This window comes from Coregonus clupeaformis, chromosome 13, assembly GCF_020615455.1.
Source record: "Coregonus clupeaformis isolate EN_2021a chromosome 13, ASM2061545v1, whole genome shotgun sequence".
Taxonomy (NCBI): domain Eukaryota; kingdom Metazoa; phylum Chordata; class Actinopteri; order Salmoniformes; family Salmonidae; genus Coregonus; species Coregonus clupeaformis.
This window is the reverse complement of record NC_059204.1, coordinates 20628869-20649443: the sequence shown is the minus strand read 5'-3', so window position 1 is coordinate 20649443 and position 20575 is coordinate 20628869. Positions and strand designations below refer to the sequence as shown.

At 46.6% G+C, this 20575-nt stretch overlaps 1 protein-coding gene across 5 annotated transcripts in view; it reads right to left on the bottom strand.

The window, feature by feature from the left end:
• LOC121579426 (flotillin-2a) overlaps window positions 1–20575 on the bottom strand; it is a 37187-nt gene that overhangs the window by 11694 nt on the left and 4918 nt on the right. For all 5 annotated transcript variants that reach the window (XM_041894013.2, XM_041894015.2, XM_041894011.2 and 2 more), the window contains exon 2: window positions 4644–4725. In XM_041894013.2, the coding sequence (XP_041749947.1) occupies window positions 4644–4725 (82 nt within the window). The remainder of the gene's footprint in view (window positions 1–4643; window positions 4726–20575) is intronic.

Below are 20575 nucleotides of genomic sequence, written 5' to 3'. Positions count from 1 at the left end.
TGTACCAGAGAAAAACTATACGCAGATACGCAATTTCTCATATTTATTTAATCATCCAAAATCATAGGAAAGTGTTACTGAAATATTTTGATCTCATGAGGTTTATTGGAAATATGAGAGGTCCAACTAGAGGCTGGAGATGACTAATATTAGCCTGATCCCAAATCTGTTTGTGCTGTAAAGCCAACTCCTATGGTTGTTGTTGTTATGCCAAACAGCACAAACAGATCTGGGACCAGGCTAGACTAGTATATCTTCTTTCTTAAAAGAGCACCACGGGCAACAAACACTTGAGCCATCCCATGCCTCTACTTAACTATATTTAGAGCCTTAATGGCAGGTATCCTAGCAACTACTAGACAAAATAACTTGTATTTATAGTATGAGCCAGAGCCATATACACAGTGTACAAAACAGCAGCTTTGCCATTCTTGACACTCAAACCAGTGTGCCTGGCACCTACTACCATACCCCGTTCAAAGGCACTTAAATCGTTTGTCTTGCCAATTCACCCTCTGAATGGCACACATACACAATCCATGTTTCAATAGTCTCAAGGCTTAAAAATCCTTCTTTAACCAGGCCGAGGGAGATTGAAAGTTATTTTGTGTTTCTTCCATTTGCGAATAATCGCACCAACTGTTGTCACCTTCTCACCAAGCTGCTTGGCGATGGTCTTGTAGCCAATTCCAGCCTTGTGTAGGTCTACAATCTTGTCCCTGACATCCTTGGAGAGCTCTTTGGTCTTGGCCATGGTGGAGAGTTTGGAATCTGATTGATTGCTTCTGTGGACAGGTGTCTTTTATACAGGTAAAAAACTGAGATTAGGAGCACTCCCTTTAAGAGTGTGCTCCTAATCTCAGCTCGTTACCTGTATAAAAGACACCTAGGAGCCAGAAATCTTTCTGATTGAGAGGGGGTCAAATAATTATTTCCCTCATTAAAATGCAAATCAATTTATATCATTTTTGACATGCGTTTTTCTGGATTTTTTTGTTGTTATTCTGTCTCTCACTGTTCAAATAAACCTACCATTAAAATTATAGACTGATCATGTCTTTGTCAGTGGGCAAACGTACAAAATCAGCAGGGGATCAACTACTTTTTTCCCTCACTGTATATATATATATATGGCTCTGGCATGAGCTATATAGCTCCTTAGGACCATTGAATGAGGAATTAGATTACTAGAATGGACATGAACCTGGACATGAACCTTCTTATGACGGTCCAAAGGTCAGCCATGTTGGTCAGGGAGTTGGTCAACCCTGGTTTTCCAGTGCTGTCATAAGATATTGTGTAAAACAATGAATGTGAAGGATTTATCTGCACTGTATATGTGTTAGCTAGCTAGCCAGACAGTGTTAGAGGAATGATTCCATAAATTTGTCAAATTAACTGCCAATATGCCAACATTCCATTCAAACAATGCCCTCAATCCACAGCCATACACTGGCTCAAATCAGTCGATGATAGGACTTAGACAAGTTGTAAATGCAACGATACTGATACTGTATCATATCATAGTACTCACAGCTTTCCAAGTACACAACATCTGAGACATTTATGGTCTGTTTAAATATCTTTTAGAGGCTAAAATATGTATAAACTGTATTTATAATTATATGACAATATTTTAGGTTGACTATAATTCCATTACACAATTTATGATACATCACATGCTTTACTTTTATTTTCCTGCATAAGTAAAATAAGGATTATGCCTCTACTGCCATTCATTCCAATTAGACTGGTTTTGGATTTCTCCCTGATATGGCTGCCACTTTCACCCCATTCTGAAACTGAAGGTTTATGACATAGCCCCTCTAGTAATTGAATAGGTGTCACGCCCTGACTCAGGGGACGCTTATATGTTGAGTCAGGGTGTGTATATTCTAGTATGGGTATTTCTATGCTGGCCGGTGTGGTTCCCAATCAGAGGCAGCTGTCGCTCGTTGTCTCTGATTGGGGACCATACTTAGGCAGCCTATTGGCACTATTGAGTTGTGGGATCTTGTTCCGTATAGGTATGTTGTTTGTGTCTACCTTGGACTTCACGTTTAGTTTCGTTTATTGTTTTGTCGAGTGTTTATTACGTTTAAAAAAACATGTATGCATATCACGCTGCGCCTTGGTCCGTCCCGTCTATGAACGAACGTGACAGAAGATCCCACCAGACCTGGACCAAGCAGTGTGCCGAGGAGGAGCAGAGAGGATGGACTTGGCAGGAGATAAGAGAGGATCTGGCAAGAAAGATGGAGGCCCTGATCAGGGTGGAGAGGCAACCCCAAGAACATTTTGGGGGGGGGCACACGGTGTGGACGACAAGGCAGCAGGAGGCCGCGATAGGGCGGATCTGCTGGTTAGGAGAGGAGGCCACCAGATTACGGGGGCTATTGGTTCAGAGGGAGCAGGAGGTATTCGGTCAGAGGGAGGCGCTACAGGAGGCTAGAAGGGAGAAGGAAGGTGTAGAGGCACGGCGAGAGGAGCTGGTTAGGCAGCAGAAGGAGCGGGGATGAATAAAGGAACCCAGTCCCGCTCCTCGCACCAAGGAAATGGTGCGTGTCGCCAGTCCGGTCCGGCCCGTTCCTGCTCCCCGCACTAAGCCAGTGGTGCGTGTTCCCAGTACGGCCCGACCTGTTCCTGCTCCTCGCACCAAGCCAGTGGTGTGCGTCGCCAGCCCGGCCCGGCCTGTTCCTGCTCCACGCACCAAGCCAGTGGTACGCGTCGCCAGCCCGGTCCAGCCCGTTCCTGCTCCTCGCACCAAGCCAGTGGTGCGCGTCGCCAGCCTGGCCCGGCCTGTTCCTGCTCCTCGCACCAAGCCAGTGGTGCGCGTCGCCAGTCCGGTCCGTGCCTGCTCCTCGCACCAGACCAGTGGTGCGTTTGTCCAGTCCGGCACGTGCCCGTTCCACTCCGGAGCCAGAGCAGTCCACTCCGCCAGTGCCTGATCCAGCTCCGGTCAACTGCTCCACTCCGGAGCCAGAGCAGTCCGCTCCACCGGTGCCTGATCCAGCTCCGGTAAGCTGCGCCACTCCGGAGCCAGAGCAGTCCGCTCCACCGGGGTCCAGTCCAGCTCCGGTCAACGGCTCCACTTCGGAGCCAGAGCAGTCCGCTCCACCGGTGCCTGATCCAGCTCCGGTCAGCGGCTCCACTCCGGAGCCAGAGCAGTCCGCTCCACCGGTGCTTAGTCCAGCTCCGGTCAGCGGCTCCAGTCCAGACCATGACGTCAGCCCCTCTCCAGGTTCGGGGTCTCCCACACCAGGGTCCAGACTGGGCCTGGCGTATCGTGGGAGGAAGGAGAGGGGAAGCAACGCGCCGAGGTCTAGACCAGACCAGGGGCGCAACAGGGAGGCGAAGAGTGAGAGGTCGTCACGCCCTGAGCCGGATCCGCCTCCGAGGCGGAATGCCCACCCAGCCCCTACCCTGTTATGTTTATGTTGTGCGGTCGGAGTCCGCACCTTTGGGGGGGGTACTGTCACGCCCTGACTCAGGGGACGCTTATATGTTGAGTCAGGGTGTGTATATTCTAGTATGGGTATTTCTATGCTGGCCGGTGTGGTTCCCAATCAGAGGCAGCTGTCGCTCGTTGTCTCTGATTGGGGTCCGTACTTAGGCAGCCTATTGGCACTATTGAGTTGTGGGATCTTGTTCCGTATAGGTATGTTGTTTGTGTCTACCTTGGACTTCACGTTTAGTTTCGTTTATTGTTTTGTTGAGTGTTTACTAAGTTTAAATAAACATGTATGCATATCACGCTGCGCCTTGGTCCGTCCCGTCTATGAACGAACGTGACAATAGGATCGCTATGGTTAGGACATCATCCCCAAGACACAGCAGGGCTGAGAGAGACATGGTGAGTTGAACACCAGGCAAGGCAGATTAGCATGGCAGAAACAAAGAGACAAATTATAAGTAACAAACAAACACAATACTTAATAGTTAAGGGAAAATGCATGAAATAAATTGTAATGGGATGTGTTGTGTTCAGAGATCTAAAAACTATTACCACAAATGTTTTAAACTTGATTTCACAACTATCATATGTGCCGTGGAAGCTAAAATGTTGATTTGTTTTATTTTAAATATGGGCCAACTGTATATTATCTCTAGCAGGAGAATATAATTCAGTGAGATTGAACTTCACCTGACCCTAACCTCTCTGTGTGTTTGTCTTTCCACTACAATTATGTGCTGTAGTGTTTACAGGGGTTGCTGACTGCAAGGTTGTGTTTGAGAGCAGCTGACTTGCTTAGCTGTGACATGTTGTGTTTACACACACAGTGGACACTAGCTGCTAATGAGGATGGGCCTCCACTCTCACTGCAAACCTCATTACAATAACAAACTGCTTATTTTCCTTCATGTTGGTGAAGAGACTAGCTACAATATTTAATGTAGCTTGTAAATATGTTTAAATGTGTGGATGAGTGGGCACAGTTTTAAATATGGTGTTAATACTGATTCTGATGTTTAAAAATCAAAATAGGAATGAAAACGGACTAATCTGTCTGCTATCCAACAGTAGGCCTAAATGGTTTGTTTTGGAGGTAAATTCTGGATGTATGGCTGGATGTTAGGGCAGTGATTGTATAATTCCCCAAACTGTACTTAAACCCTCTGAATGGGTTAAACACCTTTCTTACCTCTGGATGTCTGAGATGAGCCACCAGGCCCAGGACCAGCCTCCCACCACGTAGGTCTTCTCATCAGAGCCACAGCAACCACCTGCGAGCCAGCACAGGCAAAATGAGCATCACATTGTAACCACTGTATCACTGATAACAACATAGAAATAGTACTGTATTCTATTTCTATGGAATGACAATCAGTGTCATTGCACCACTGACAGTATCATCAACATCAGAGTATTACACTATTAGACCACAGTAAACCAGACCAGTATCATGGTATCAGACTACAGTTTGAAGAGCTGAGGTCCGCCTCCTGAGTGGCGCAGCGGTCTAAGGCACTGCAACGCAGTGCTTGAGGTGTCACTACAGATCTGGGTTCGATCCCGGGCTGTGTCGCAGCCGACCGCGACCGGGAGACCCATGAGGCAGCACACAATTGGCCCAGTGTCGTCCGGGTTAGGGGAGGGTTTGGCTGGCCTTGTCACGGTATACTACGCCAGAACCCAGAAGCAGACCAGGACAAGGTACTTAGAGGAAAAGGTGAGTGTTTATTAATTGACTCCCGAGTGAGGCTGAATAATCCAGGGACAGAGCGGGTGGCGTGGATGGGTTGTTGAGGGTGCAGTGGTAGGTCCAGACATGGCTCGGCAGCCGCCGACCATCAGGCAGAGGTTGGGTGAAGGTTCCGGGTGAGAGACTGCAGACAGAACAAAACGGAGGTGAGTACACAGCAATTCAACAAGGTGCAAAACAACAAAAACTAACGCTAGAACTCAAGGCTGATACGCTGACAAACATACTGTTCATGGCTAACGATCCGGCAGGAACTGGATGTTTGGCCAGAGCCTAAGAAGGGTGATGATCAGGACCAGGTGTGCAGATTGCTGATGGGATGCAGGTGCGGAAAACAAGAGAGCTCCCCGGAGCGTTCCCGAACCCTCGGGAAACTGGAGATCACGAACAGGAAAAACTAGTCACCAGACAGGACCCGACTCAGACTGCCGGGATCGTTACAGTACCCCCTCCGGCCGAACGCCACCGGGCGGACCTCCCGGAGCGCCAGGATGGAGGCGGTAGAAATCACTGATGAGGTCAGCATCTAGGACCTGTCGCCGCGGAATCCAACTCCTCTCTTCAGGACCATACCCCTCCCAGTCCACGAGATACTGGAAACCCCGGCCCCGCCGTCTGGAATCCATGATGCGACGCACCGTGTAGGCAGGACCACCTCCGATCATCCGAGGAGGAGGAGGAGGAGGCGGAGGAGGCAACAGAGGACTGAGGAAGACAGGCTTGAGGCAGGAGACATGAAAGGTGGGATGGACTCTGAGCGTCCTCGGTAGTTTGAGTCGAACTGCCACTGGATTGATCACCTTCTCCACCACAAACGGACCAATGAACTTCGGTAACAACTTCCTAGACTCAGTCCGTAAAGGAAGATCCCGTGTGGCCAACCAGACCCTATCTCCGATGGTGTAGGTGGGAGCGGGGATCCGGCGACGATTCGCCTGGAGCTGATACCGGTCCGAAACTCTAAGGAGTGCCTTTCTGGCCCGATGCCAGGTCCGGTGGCAACGACGAATATGGGCCTGAACAGAAGGCACTGAGAGCTCCTTCTCCTGAGAAGGGAACAAGGGAGGTTGGTAGCCATACAGGCACTGGAAGGGAGACATCCCAGTGGCAGATGTAGGGAGAGTATTGTGGGCATACTCAACCCAAGGCAACTGAGAGACCCAGGAGGTGGGGTTGGAAGAGACCAGACAGCGTAGCGTGGATTCCATCTTCTGGTTGGCTCTCTCCGCCTGACCATTGGATTGGGGGTGAAAACCAGATGTGAGACTGACTGTAGCTCCAATGGCCAAACAGAAGGACTTCCAGACAGCAGAGGTAAACTGAGGGCCACGGTCGGAAACGATATCACTGGGCAACCCGTGGACCCTGAAAACCTCCCTAACCAGGATCTCGGACGTCTCCGAGGCAGAGGGAAGCTTGGCAATAGGCACAAAGTGGGCGAACTTGCTGAATCTGTCCACGATCGTCAGAACGACCGTGTTCCCCTCAGAAGCGGGCAACCCAGTGACGAAGTCCAGGGCCAGATGCGACCATGGTCGCCGGGGAATAGGAAGGGGGTGAAGTAGTCCAGAGCTGGGCCGATTGGTACTCTTATTCTGCGCACACACTGGACAGGCAGCAACAAAACCCCGAGTATCCTCGGCCATGGCAGGCCACCAAAAAGCGTCTGCGAAGAAACGCCATTGTCCGAGCCACGCCAGGGTGACAAGCCATCTTGCTGGCGTGGGACCATTTGAGGACAGCAGGACGAACCGACTCAGGCACAAACAACCGACCGGGTGGACCGTTACCGGGACCGGGCTGAGTCCGAAGGGCCGCCAGCACCTCCTCCTCAATCTTCCACATAACTGCTCCCACGACGCAGTTCCGGGGGAGGATTGTCTCGGTCTTGGACCCACTCTCCTCCGTCTTGGAGAACATCCGGGACAAGGCGTCCGCCTTGCCGTTCTTAGATCCAGGTCGGAACGTCAGGGCAAACTTGAATCGTCCGAAAAACAACGCCCACCTGGCCTGACGGGGAGTTGAGACGTTTAGCCCGATTGCACGTAAGCAAGATTCTTGTGGTCAGTCCAGACAATAAACGGTTGCTCCGCCCCCTCCAACCAGTGGCGCCACTCCTCCAAGGCAAGTTTCACCGCGAGAAGCTCCCGGTTACCCACATCGTAATTCCTCTCCGCAGGCGAAAGGCGACGAGTAGTAGGCGCAGGGATGGAGTTTACTGTCCGTGGAGCATCGCTGCGACAGGATGGCGCCAACTCCCCACATCAGACGCGTCCACTTCAACGACGAACTGACGGGCCGTGTCCGGTTGAGAGAGAATCGGTGCGTTGGTGAATCGCCTCTTCAAATCCAGAAACGCTCGATCCGCCTCCGGATTCCACTTGAAGGTCCTGATACTGGAAGTCAAGGCAGTTAACGGAGCGGCCACACGGCTGTAATCCCGGATGAATCTGCGGTAGAAATTCGCAAACCCCAAAAATCTCTGGAGCTGCAATCTCGTACCGGGCTGGACCCATTCCAGAACCGCTCTAACCTTCTCCTGGTCCATCCTAATCTCTCCCCTGGAGATGATGTACCCGAGAAAGGATGTCGTGTGGGCGTGAAACTCGCACTTCTCGGCCTTCACGAACAGGCGATTCTCCAACAATCGCTGCAGCACCTGCCGGACATGCTGGACGTGGTCGGAAGGTTCCTTCGAGAAGATCAGAATGTCATCCAGGTAAACAAACACAAAGAGACCGATCATATCTCTCAGGACGTCGTTCACCATACTCTGGAATACCGCTGGAGCATTGGTCAGTCCAAACGGCATCACCTGATACTCGAAGTGACCCATCGGTGTATTGAAACCCGTCAACCACTCGTCCCCCCTCTCTGATCCGGACCAGGTGATACGCATTGCGTAGGTCTAGCTTGGTGAACACCGTAGCACCCTGTAAGGAGTCGAAGGCAGAACTCATCAAGGGCAGGGGATACTTGTTCTTGATCGTGATGTCATTCAACCCCCGATAATCAATACACGGTCGAAGAGAGCCATCCTTCTTACCCACAAAGAAGAATCCTGCCCCCAGGGGCGATGACGAGGGGCGAACGAGACCAGCAGCTAGGGACTCCTTGATGTAGGTCTCCAACGCCTCACGTTCAGGTCGGGAGATACTGTATAACCTTCCCTTGGGGTAGACAGCTCCAGGGACCAGGTTGATGGCACAATCATATGGTCGGTGGGGAGGGAGTGACAGAGCCTTCTGCTTACTGAAAACTTCCCCCAAATCGTGATATGTCTCGGGAACCAGGGACAAATCTGGGGGTTTAGCCTCAATCACCTGACTGGGAACCGAATGGGGGCAGGCAGTCTTGAGACAGTTAGCATGACAATCAAGGCTCCAACTCGTTACCTTGCCCGTCACCCAATCGAACGTGGGATTGTGTTCCTTCAGCCAGGGGTATCCAAGGACCAGAGGAACATGGGAAGACGGCAGAATGAAGAATGAAATCATCTCAGAATGATTCCCCGACAACCGCATCTTAACCGGTTCAGTCCTCATCGTGATACGTGCCAGACTACTGCCGTTCAGAGTGGTCGCTTCAATGGCTTCCGGCAATTGCTCCTTGGAAAGCCCCAGCTGTTCCACCAACTCGGCATCAAGAAAGCTTCCATCGGCACCTGAATCGATAAAAGCGTTAAGCGCTAAGCTCTGATTCCTGTTCACAAGGGTAGCCGGGAAACGGGGTCTGACAGAGGTACTGAGAGGTTGAAACTGGCTCGCTAAAAGTCCTCCCAACTTTAGCGAGCCGGGCAGTTTGACGACCGCCGGGAACAGGTGGAGATGTAATGTCCCGAGCTACCACAGTAGAGGCAGCAGTTGGTCTGACGTCTATGTTGACGCTCCTCCTTGGTTAACCCGTGCCGCCCCACTTGCATGGGTTCAGAATCGGGAGAGAGGACCTCTCCACTAATCCATTGTGGAGGAGAATGATCGACGTGTTCTGGTCCACCACCCGACCCGACTGAGAACTGAGAAGCTGATCGATTGGACGGACCCCATTGCTTCTCCCTCTTTCGCTCTCGGACTCGATTATCCACCCGAATAGACAAGGCTACCAAGCTGTCCAGGTCACTAGGCTCCGGATAGGAGATCAACTCATCCTTGAGCTGCTCCGACAGACCCTGGTAAAAGGCCGCTTGCAGAGACTCCTCGTTCCACCCACTCTCCACAGCCAACGTCTTGAACTCGATCACGAAGTCGGCCACGCTGCGAGTTCCTTGGTGAAGCGAAAACAGGCGCCTAGCTGCGTCCCTCCCTCGGACGGAATGGTCGAAGAGCTTCCTCATCTCGGCCGTGAACCCCTGGTATGAAGCCATGCAGGGGTCTTGTCGTTCCCAAACGGCTGAAGCCCACTCCAGCGCTCGACCACGCAGCAACGCAATCACAAAGGCTATCCTAGCCTTGTCTGTGGCATAAGAGTAGGGCTGTAGATCGAACACTAATCCACACTGCATAAGGAAGGAACGGCATCTTCCCAGCTCCCCCTCATATCTATCCGGCGTCGGAACCTCGGGCTCACGGAAGGACACAGCTCCCGAAGCGGCAGGCGAGATGGGGGAAACCGGTAGTGGATCCTCCACCGGAAACTTGCGTTGGTTCTGGACCTCCGTCAGACCGGTAGAAAGGTTCCGAACTGACAACGCGATCTCCTGTAGTACCGTGCTATGATGGCCCAACATCTTCTCCTGATGGGTAATGGCATGGCGAACAGAGTCCAGGTCCGCTGGGTTCATTACTGGCCGGATCGTTCTGTCACGGTATACTACGCCAGAACCCAGAAGCAGACCAGGACAAGGTACTTAGAGGAAAAGGTGAGTGTTTATTAATTGACTCCCGAGTGAGGCTGAATAATCCAGGGACAGAGCGGGTGGCGTGGATGGGTTGTTGAGGGTGCAGTGGTAGGTCCAGACATGGCTCGGCAGCCGCCGACCATCAGGCAGAGGTTGGGTGAAGGTTCCGGGTGAGAGACTGCAGACAGAACAAAACGGAGGTGAGTACACAGCAATTCAACAAGGTGCAAAACAACAAAAACTAACGCTAGAACTCAAGGCTGATACGCTGACAAACATACTGTTCATGGCTAACGATCCGGCAGGAACTGGATGTTTGGCCAGAGCCTAAGAAGGGTGATGATCAGGACCAGGTGTGCAGATTGCTGATGGGATGCAGGTGCGGAAAACAAGAGAGCTCCCCGGAGCGTTCCCGAACCCTCGGGAAACTGGAGATCACGAACAGGAAAAACTAGTCACCAGACAGGACCCGACTCAGACTGCCGGGATCGTTACAGGCCTGGGATGTCCTTGTCCCATCGCGCTCTACAGACTCCTGTGGTGGGCCGGGCGCATGCACGCTGACACGGTCGCCAGTTGTATGGTGCTTCCTCCAACTAATTGGTGCGGCTGGCTTCCGGGTTAAGTGAGCAGTGTGTCAAGAAGCAGTGTGGCTTGGCAGGGTTGTGTTTCGGAGGACGCATGGCTCTCGACCTTCACCTATCCCGAGTCCGTACGGGAGTTGTAGCAATGGGACAAAACTGTAACTACCAATTGGATATCAGGAAATTGGGGTAAAAAGTACTTTGTTGAAGCGACTACAGCCTCGAGTCTTCTTAGGTATGATGCTACAAGCTTGGCACACCTGTATTTGGGGAGTTTCTACCATTCTTCTCTGCAGATCCTCTCAAGCTCTGTCAGGTTGGATGGGGAGTGTTGCTGCACAGCGATTTTCAGGTCTCTCCAGAGATGTTAGATCGGGTTCAAGTCCGGGCTCTGGCTGGGCCACTCAAGGACATTCAGTGACTTGTCCCGAATCCACTCCTGCGTTGTCTTGGCTGTGTGCTTAGGGTTGATTCCCTGTTGGAAAGTGAACCTTCGCCCCAGTCTGAGGTCCTGAGCGCTCTGGAGCAGGTTTTAATCAAGGATCTCTTTGTACTTTGCTCCGTTTATCTTTACCTTGATCCTGACTAGTCTCCCAGTCCCTGAAAAACATCCCCACAGCATGATCCTGCCACCACCATGCTTCATCGTAGGGATGGTGCCAGGTTTCCTCCAGACATTACGCTTGGCATTTAGGCCAAAGAGTTCAATCTTGGTTTCATCAGACCAGAGAATCTTGTTTTTCATGGTCTGAGAGTCCTTTAGCTGCCTTTTGGCAAACTCCAAGCGGGCTGTCATGTGCCTTTTACTGAGGGGTGGCTTCCGTCTGGCCACTCTACCATAAAGGCCTGATTGGTGGAGTGCTGCAGAGATGGTTGTCCTTCTGGAAGGTTCTCCCATCTCAACAGAGGAACTCTGGAGTTCTGTCAGAGTGACCATCGAGTTCTTGGTCACCTCCCTGACCAAGGCCCTTCTCCCCCGATTGCTCAGTTTGGCTGGGCAACCAGCTCTAGGAAGAGTCTTGGTGGTTCCAAACTTCTCCCATTTCAGAATGATGGAGGCCACTTGGGGACCTTCAATGCTGCAGAAATGTTTTGGTACCCTTCCCCAGATCTGTGCCTCGACACAATCCTGACTCGGAGCTCTACGGACAATTCCTCCTGGCTTGGTTTTTGCTCTGACATGCACTGTCAACTGTGGAACCTTATATAGAACGGTGTGTGCCTTTCCAAATCATGTCCAATCAATTGAATTTACCACAGGTGGACTCCAATTAAGTTGTAGAAACATCTCAAGGAAGATCTACGGAAACAGGACGCACCTGAGCTCAATTTCGAGTCTCATAGCAAAGGGTCTGAATACTTATGTAAATAAGGTATTTGTTTTTTATTTGTAATACATTTGTAAACATTTCTAAAAACCTGTTTTCGCTTTGTCATTATGGGGTATTGTGTGTAGATTGATGAGGAACATTTTTTATTTAATCAATTTTAGAATAAGGCTGGAACGTAGCAAAATGTGAAAATAGGGAAAGGGTCTGAATAATTTCAGAATGCACTGTACGTTGGGATAGAGGTGCTCTGCTATCAGTACTGCATTAATGAACCATAAAGTCATAGGGTATCAAGTCAACTAAAGCTGTACCACCCCTCCACATGCCCACAAACAAACACAATTTAGTGTTAGCCTATGAACCTGTTACTGCAGTGGGCTAAATCAGGGCCACAGAGTGATTCTTAGTAGTCTTAAACAAATCTACTTTGAAACAAACATATACACCTCACACACATGGTTATGGGCTTAAAACAAATAAGACACCTGTACCATGTCACATATAGAGTTGAAATGTATTCAATTTTGAGTTTGCATCCCAATATGACACACTTTATATAGATCATAGAAGACTGAAATATAACAAAACAGTTTGACATAGAAACAATGGATTTGTCTGTTTAAAAAAAAAAAACTTTAATTATGAAAAATATTAATAACATTCCACCAATGAGGCCAAATAGGGAGCCTTTGGTCATTGACTGCAGGAAGGGGCTACCAAGGATGGTGGATTGCAGACAGGAGTCTGAGTCGCTTGAGTTGGATGTCACCTGAACTTGCCCGTGGAAGATCATTGTCCAGGCCCACATGAACTATCATCAATAACTGAATTGTTGTTTTTTGTTTTGTTTTTAAAGCGTCTTTGAGATTCTTCACGTAATGAAAAGCGCTATATAAAATACATCTATATTATGGTGTCATACTATATGTAGTGTTATTCCTCTGTTAGTTCAGTGTATCTGTAACATGGACTCTTAACAACATGATGAAACCTTTTTGCTCCTTGCTGAAACAAGCAAGGTGTTTGTAGCAAACAAGTCTTCGGTTGCCTTGGCAATGCCCCCCTCTCTGCAGCAGCAGCACAAAAATAAATAGAATGAATAAAACAGAGGTGTGTTCAACAACCGTTCGCTAACGTTAGCTAAACGTCTGAGAAGATAGTGTGCGGCGAACGTAAGTGTTTGTTTCGGGTCTAAACTGCTGCTAAAAATAATCATGTAGACTTTTTACTATATTTTGTAGGAATAGCTAAGTCATTTTCAGTTTGAATATTGTCACTAAAAAGCCACAGTAATCCTTACAAAAAGTAGCTGTTTGATATTTCACTGTAACATTTTGGAATGTTCATTCAAATTATTCAACTGAAATTGTTACTCAGGCAACATGTTCACTGCAAACAGAAGCCTTGCTGAACTCGCCTCAGGCTTAGAACCTCTAACCCTGGCAATTTGACTGGTAAACTCATGGGTACACTCGCAATGGCTGCCTGATATCGTGATGCAATAATTTCCATGTTAATGTAGAATGTTCATTCAAATGATGTTCACTGATGTGGCTCATGCAATGGAATGTATTTTTTGTAATGGCAATTGAGTTGAATCAACAAATCACACCACATATTCATGTGTACACTTCCTGCTTTTACTTCCTCCTTCTTCGGTATCATGACATTCGCACATTTTGTTTGTGGATGCCGACAACCTACTGTGCAGGAGCGTATGGTTGATCACATTACATTTTGTGATACAAAAATAAAAAGGAGGATGAAACAAAGCGGCAGAAATACTTTGAAAACAGCTACTGCAGCATACATTTTGCTATAAATCACAACTTCCACTTGTGCCCATACTTTACTTGACTATTTATGAAATTCTTGCACTGTAGAGCCCTAAGTGTGACCACCCGCCAACGTGGCTGGTGAATTAGACATTCTTACCCGCCAATGAGAAAATTATTACGCTCACTCAGCTGTGCCTCACAAGTAATACAACAAATGATCTATTACCAGTGTGATCATATACCTAAAATGTTAAAATATAATTTCAAAATGGTCTGAGAAGAACAACATTGGCAGGGCATTTCAAGCATAGTCAATATGCAGTGATAATGTATTGGGCCTATAGCCTAAACCTCATCGCTACAGAACTGTTTTTAATTGGTTAATGTTGCATAGGTTTACAAATCCTGTCTCTAAAAACTTCCCCTGGCACTTTCCCTTCAACACTTGCTCCACATTCAGTAGGCTACACCACCAACAAACCACAATTGATGGTGGTGGTGACATTTCTAGTACAGGAAAGTTAGCTCACACTCAAATGAGAAATCAAGTTCTGGAAAACACAATTGTGGTAACAAATGGCAGTTATCAAAGGGGCTTACTGGTACTAGTTGTCGGCAGGGTGGGAAATTAATTTTTTGGTCCACCAGCCACTGTGGCAGGTACAGCGACTCAGATTTTTTACAAGCCCCCCCAAAATCTCCATAAGTACACAAAAAATCACAACAACAAAACAGATGAGCATGCCTTCTGTTTAAAAATAAAAATGTATTACTAGTAAGAAGTAATGGGGTATATTGCGTAATTTCATTTTTGTGACCTGCGTTTTTTAACCAATGTATGTTAAAATAAATAATTTTGATCCAATAATAAAAACAGATACAACAGTTCTAGAACTGAACATCAAGAATCAACAAAGTTCCTGCCCTGCCACAAAATGCTGAGTGATACGGCTTATTTATTATTATAGATCAGGGCTCTACGCTGACATTATGTCCTCCTTGTAAAAAATGTCTTCCTAAGTAGAAATGATGAAGCACAAATAAATCTAGGAGAACAATGCCTAAAAGTTCATTAATAAACGTTTTTGGGAGTGATCCATGCTCAATCAAGCACAATCATTAGGTGAAACAACAATGTTCAGCTGGCCCTTTAAGGGACGGGCCATTAACTCAAACTCAAACTAACATTGAAAAACCTAGCATGTGAACAAAGCGATATAAATGGCCAAGAAACACGAGGAGAAAGTCAAACTTAGTAGCCTTTCTTGACAATTCGACCAACTTCTACATGTGGGCTTTGGATTTTTAAAAACTGTTCCCAAATGCTCTGTGTGAAATATACATTATTTTCCGCCAATGACAAAATCTACCCGCATTTGGCGGGTGTTAATTTCCAACCCTGGTTGTTGGCTTCCGAGGCTATGATATGAGGTCTATCCAAGAGTGAATTTGACATTAGGAATGTCCTCAAATAGTTCAGAGAATGTTAAGAAACAATGTTCTCCTGTGGGAATTTCAATACTTCAGCATAACGTTTCCCCCAGGTTTCCTCTTGGTTCTATTTAAAGTAATGTTTTCAAATTGTTCCAAGAATGTTATGAAACAACGTTCTTCTGTGGGAATTTCAATACTTCAGCATAACATTTCCTACAGGTTTTCTCATGGTTCTATTTAAAATCATGTTCAGAGAACGTTTAGAAACAACGTTCTTCTGTGGAAATTTCAGTACTTCAGCATAACGTTTCCTACAGGTTTCCTCATGGTTCTATTTAAAGTAATGTTCTCAGAACATTAAGAAAAATGTCCATAAAAAACAAGAAAACATTAGTAACATTCAAAGAACATTCTAAGAATGTTATTGAAAAACATTTACATTCCGTTCTCAGAGTCAACAAAACGTTCTATCCTCTATCTTGTTAAGTGTGTTCAGGTGTGTTGGCCGCGCCCACTAGTTGGTCACATCTGCTCTTAATGAGAGCTTGTTTCCTTTGAAATGGTGTCTTTTTGAATACACTCAAATGAACAGCTTTGTATGAATAAAAAAAAACATTGCATGTTAGCTCCATCCTGGTGGTACAGTGGACTAATTCCATGGATAGAGAAAATAATATTGACGCCGTGCCACAAAAACAAAATGGTTTGCATGATTAATGCCTAAGCAAATGAATTTCTATGTCTCCTATCTGTGCTTGTAGTTCAAAAACAGTTAAAGATGCACTATGCAGAAATCACTTCGCCATTTCTTGGTTGCTAAAATTGTAGTAATTCACCTAATTTCAGTTTATGTGACAAAACAAGCAAGTTTAGTGTAGAGAACAGTGGAGGCTCCTCAGAGGAGGAAGGGAAGGACCATCCTCCTCAGTGAATTTTATAAAAATAAAATAGTGAAACATTAAAAAGGTTATCCTTTTTAGATAAAACTATATTCACATCACCAAACAATTGATTAAAACACACGGTTTTGCAATGAAGGTCTACAGTAGCCTCCACAGCACTCTGTAGGGTATCACCATGGTGTAGCCGGAGGAAAACTAGTTTCCGTCCTCCTCTGGGTACATTGACTTCAATAAAAAACCTAGGAGGCTCATGGTTCTCACCCCCTTCCATACACAGTAATTATGACAACTTCCGGAGGACGTCTTCCAACCTATCAGAGCTCTTGCAGCATGAACTGACATGTTGTCCACCCAATCAAAGGATCAGAGAATGAATCTAGTACTGAAAGCATAAGCTACAGCTAGCTAGCACTGCAGTGCATCAAATGTGGTGAGTAATTGACTCAAAGAGAGAGAAAGACAATAGTTGAACAGTTTTGAACAACTTAATCTCTTCAAAAAAGGAGATGCAAGAGAGAGAGAGCGCTATATATTTCGTTATTTTATTTTTTTACTTTCACTTTCACTTACTTAGCTAGTGAATGTAGCTAGCTAGTTTAGCCTACTCAAACACCCGGCTCAAACAGAGAGGGATGCTATGTTAGCTAGCTGGCTATGGCTATCCAACATTGGAACTTTTCTAAGTCAAGGTAAGCTTTTGGTTTTATTAATTTATTGCCACTTGAGTAATCAAGGTGAGTCACAGTAACACATTCAATACCGCCTTGCACACTCTTGCCTGCATCTAGCTGATAGAGGGTGTAATCATTAGTCCAACAGTTGCAAACGAGAGTTTCTATTGGACAAATTCAGGTATGTTTATTGCAATTTGGTGTAACTGCTAAACTGCTTGCTGACTACACTGTACTGCATGATTGTAGCAGGTTTACTAATGTGTTAGTTCTAGTAGCTATGTTGAATATGACGTTAGCTAATAATGGTGACAACGATGTAGGCTGTGTGTAGCGGTTATGATATGATGGTTTGTCTGGAAAAAATGTTTTGCCTGCTCACAGACAGCTGATGTGTTGTGCACTGAAGTCCACAAGCGAAGGGTAAAGGTGAGAGGAGAAGAGCTCGTAGATGTGAGAAGGAACTATAGCTACAACGATCAAAGTGATCATACTGTTTGTATGTGGCTGCTATGAAATTGAACTGTATTTGCATGTGATCAGGGGTGTATTCATTCCGCAGATTCTGTTGAAAACTTTCTTAAACAGAAGCAAAAGGAACAAAACTGGGAAAAACGTACATGAATTTGTCCAATAGAAACTCTTGTTTGCAACTGTTGAACTAATGTTGGACTCATCACCTTCCGGAGACACTTGAAACCCCACCTCTTTAAGGAATACCTGGAATAGGATAAAGTAATCCTTCTACCCCCCCTTACCCCACCCAAAAAAAAATACATATTGTAAAGTGGTTATCCCACTGGCTATAAGGTGAATGCACCAATTTGTAAGTCGCTCTGGATAAGAGCGTCTGCTAAATGACGTAAATGTAATGTAAATGTAATGATTACACCCTAGATCAGCTAGATGCAGGCAAGTGTGTGCAAGGCGGAATTTAATGTGTCACTGTGACTCACCTTGATTACTCAAATTTCTCTCGACCTGTGCACCTACCGAGCATCATGTAGTAGCCTAAACCTATTGATGTTACATTGAGCTGGGTGAATGGAATATGAATGACAGTATGCTATAATAGAAATAAGGCCATGCTCATCAAAAAAGTTTATATAGTCGTCCTCCCTCATCTTAAAATGGCACCGACCGCCACTGGAATATATTTTCCATAACCAAAAATATTGTATTTTCAGCTGTTTGAAGCTGGTGTACAAAACCGAAAGTAAAATATGGAAAAACTAAACTTAAGGAAAGCATAGAAATAGTGCACAGAGAACAGAATCTACCAATTCTTAGACTTGCTTTCAATGAGAATGACAGATCTATAATTCACATTTCTATGTGAATTTGGTTGGGTCGCCCAAAAAGGTACATATTGCAGCTTTAACCCAAACTAAGCTAGCAGTGTTATTAAAAGTCTTATTGAAACATTCAGTGAAATCTAAATAACCTATCATTTATGTTCTCAGAACGTTAATAAAACCTCCCAGGAAAACTTTCAGGGAACCACAGTAAAATGTTCTCAGAACCTCCCTGCAACCTAAAGATTAACGTTCCCAGAACAGGCGAAATGTTCACTTCCGTTTTCAGGAAACGTATGGCTTCGTTCCCAAAACAAATGGAAATCCAAAAACATACGTTCCCACAACTTCCAAGGAACCAAATGTGCCAGCTGGGATGTGCTTGTGTAATATCCCTCCCAAATCTAAGGAAATGCAGTTTGCCTAAGGTACTTTAGGCCAGAGAGGAAATTAAAGAATCATTCCTTTCATGAACCACCACCATATTAAATAGCCTAACATTTTCTTGAATCAACACGAGTTTCAAATCAAATCAAATTATATTGGTCACATACACATATTTTGCATATGTTATTATGTGTAGCGAAATGCTTGTGTTCTTAGGTCCAACAGTGCAGTAGTATCTAACAATTCACAACAATACACACAAATATAAAAGTGAAAGAATTGAATTAGGAAATATATAAATATTAGGACGAGCAATGTCGGAGTATATACATATGAAATGAGTAAAACAGTATGCAAACATTATTAAAATGACCAGTGTTCCATTATTAAAGTGACCAGTGATTCCATGTCAATGTACATAGGGCAGCAGTCTCTAAGATGCAGGGTTGAGTAATCGGGTGGTAGCCGGCTAGTGACAGTGACTAAGCCGGCTAGTGATGGCTATTTTATCAGTCTGATGGCCTTGAGATAGAAGCTGTTTTTCAGTCTCTCGGTCCCAGCTTTACTGACCTCGCCTTCTGGATGACAGTGGGGTGAAGAGGGCGTGGCTCGGGTGGTTGATGTCCTTGATTTTTTTTTGGCCTTCCTGTGACATCGGGTGCTGTAGGTGTCCTGGAGGGCAGGCAAGGGGCCCCGGTGATGCGTTGGGCAGACCGCACCACCCTCTGGAGAGCCCTGCAGTTGCGGGCGCTGCAGTTGCTGTACCAGGCGGGGATACAGCACGACAGGATGCTCTCAATGGTGCATCTGTAAAAGTTTGTGAGGGTCTTAGGGGCCAAGCCAATTTTCTGTCTGTGTGGGTGGACCATTTTAGATTGTCAGTGATGTGTACGCAGAGGAACTTGTAGCTTTTCACCTTCTCCACTGTGGTCCCGTCGATGTGGATGGGGGCGTGCTCCCTCTGCTGTCTCCTGAAGTCCATGATAATAATAATAATAATAATAAGCCACTTAGCAGACGCTTTTATCCAAAGCGACTTACAGTCATGAGTGCATACATTTTTGTGTATTGGTGGTCCCGGGGATCGAACCCACTACCATGGCGTCACAAGTGCCGTGCTCTACCAGCTGAGCTACAGAGGACCACCAGCTCCTTCGTTTTGTTGACGTTGAGGGAGAGGTTATTTTCCTGGCACAACTCCGCCAGGGCCCTCACCTCCTCCCTGTAGGCAGTCTCGTAATGGTTGGTAATCAGGCCTACTACTGTTGTGTCGTCTGCAAACTTGATGATTGAGTTGGAGGCGTGCGTGGCCACACAGTCATGGGTGAACAGGGAGTAAAGGAGGGTGCTGAGCACGCTCCCTTGTGGGGCCCCTGTGTTTAGGATCAGCGTAGTGGAGGTGTTGTTTCATACCTTCACCACCTAGGGGCGGCCCGTCAGGAAGTCCAGGACCCAGTTGCACAGGGCGGGGTTCAGACCCAAGGCCTGAGCTTAATGATGAGCTTGGAGGGTACTATGGTGTTGAAGGCTGAGCTGTAGTCAATGAACAGCATTCTTACATAGGTATTCCTCTTGTCCAGATGGGATAAGGCAGTGTGCAGTGCGATTGCAATTGCATCATCTGTGGATGTATTGGGGCGGTATGCAAATCGGCCACAGAGAATGAGAGCCCACAGTCCTTGGGAGCGGGCCACATCGGTGGCACTGTGTTATCATCAAAGCGGGCAAAGGTGTTTAGCTTGTCTGGGAGCAAGACGTCGGTGTCCGCGACGTAGCTGGTTTTCTCATTGTAATCCGTGATTGTCTGGCGTCCCTGCCACATACAGTGGGGAAAAAAAGTATTTAGTCAGCCACCAATTGTGCAAGTTCTCCCACTTAAAAAGATGAGAGAGGCCTGTAATTTTCATCATAGGTACACGTCAACTATGACAGACAAAATGAGATTTTTTTCCAGAAAATCACATTGTAGGATTTTTTATGAATTTATTTGCAAATTATGGTGGAAAATAAGTATTTGGTCAATAACAAAAGTTTCTCAATACTTTGTTATATACCCTTTGTTGGCAATGACACAGGTCAAACGTTTTCTGTAAGTCTTCACAAGGTTTTCACACACTGTTGCTGGTATTTTGGCCCATTCCTCCATGCAGAT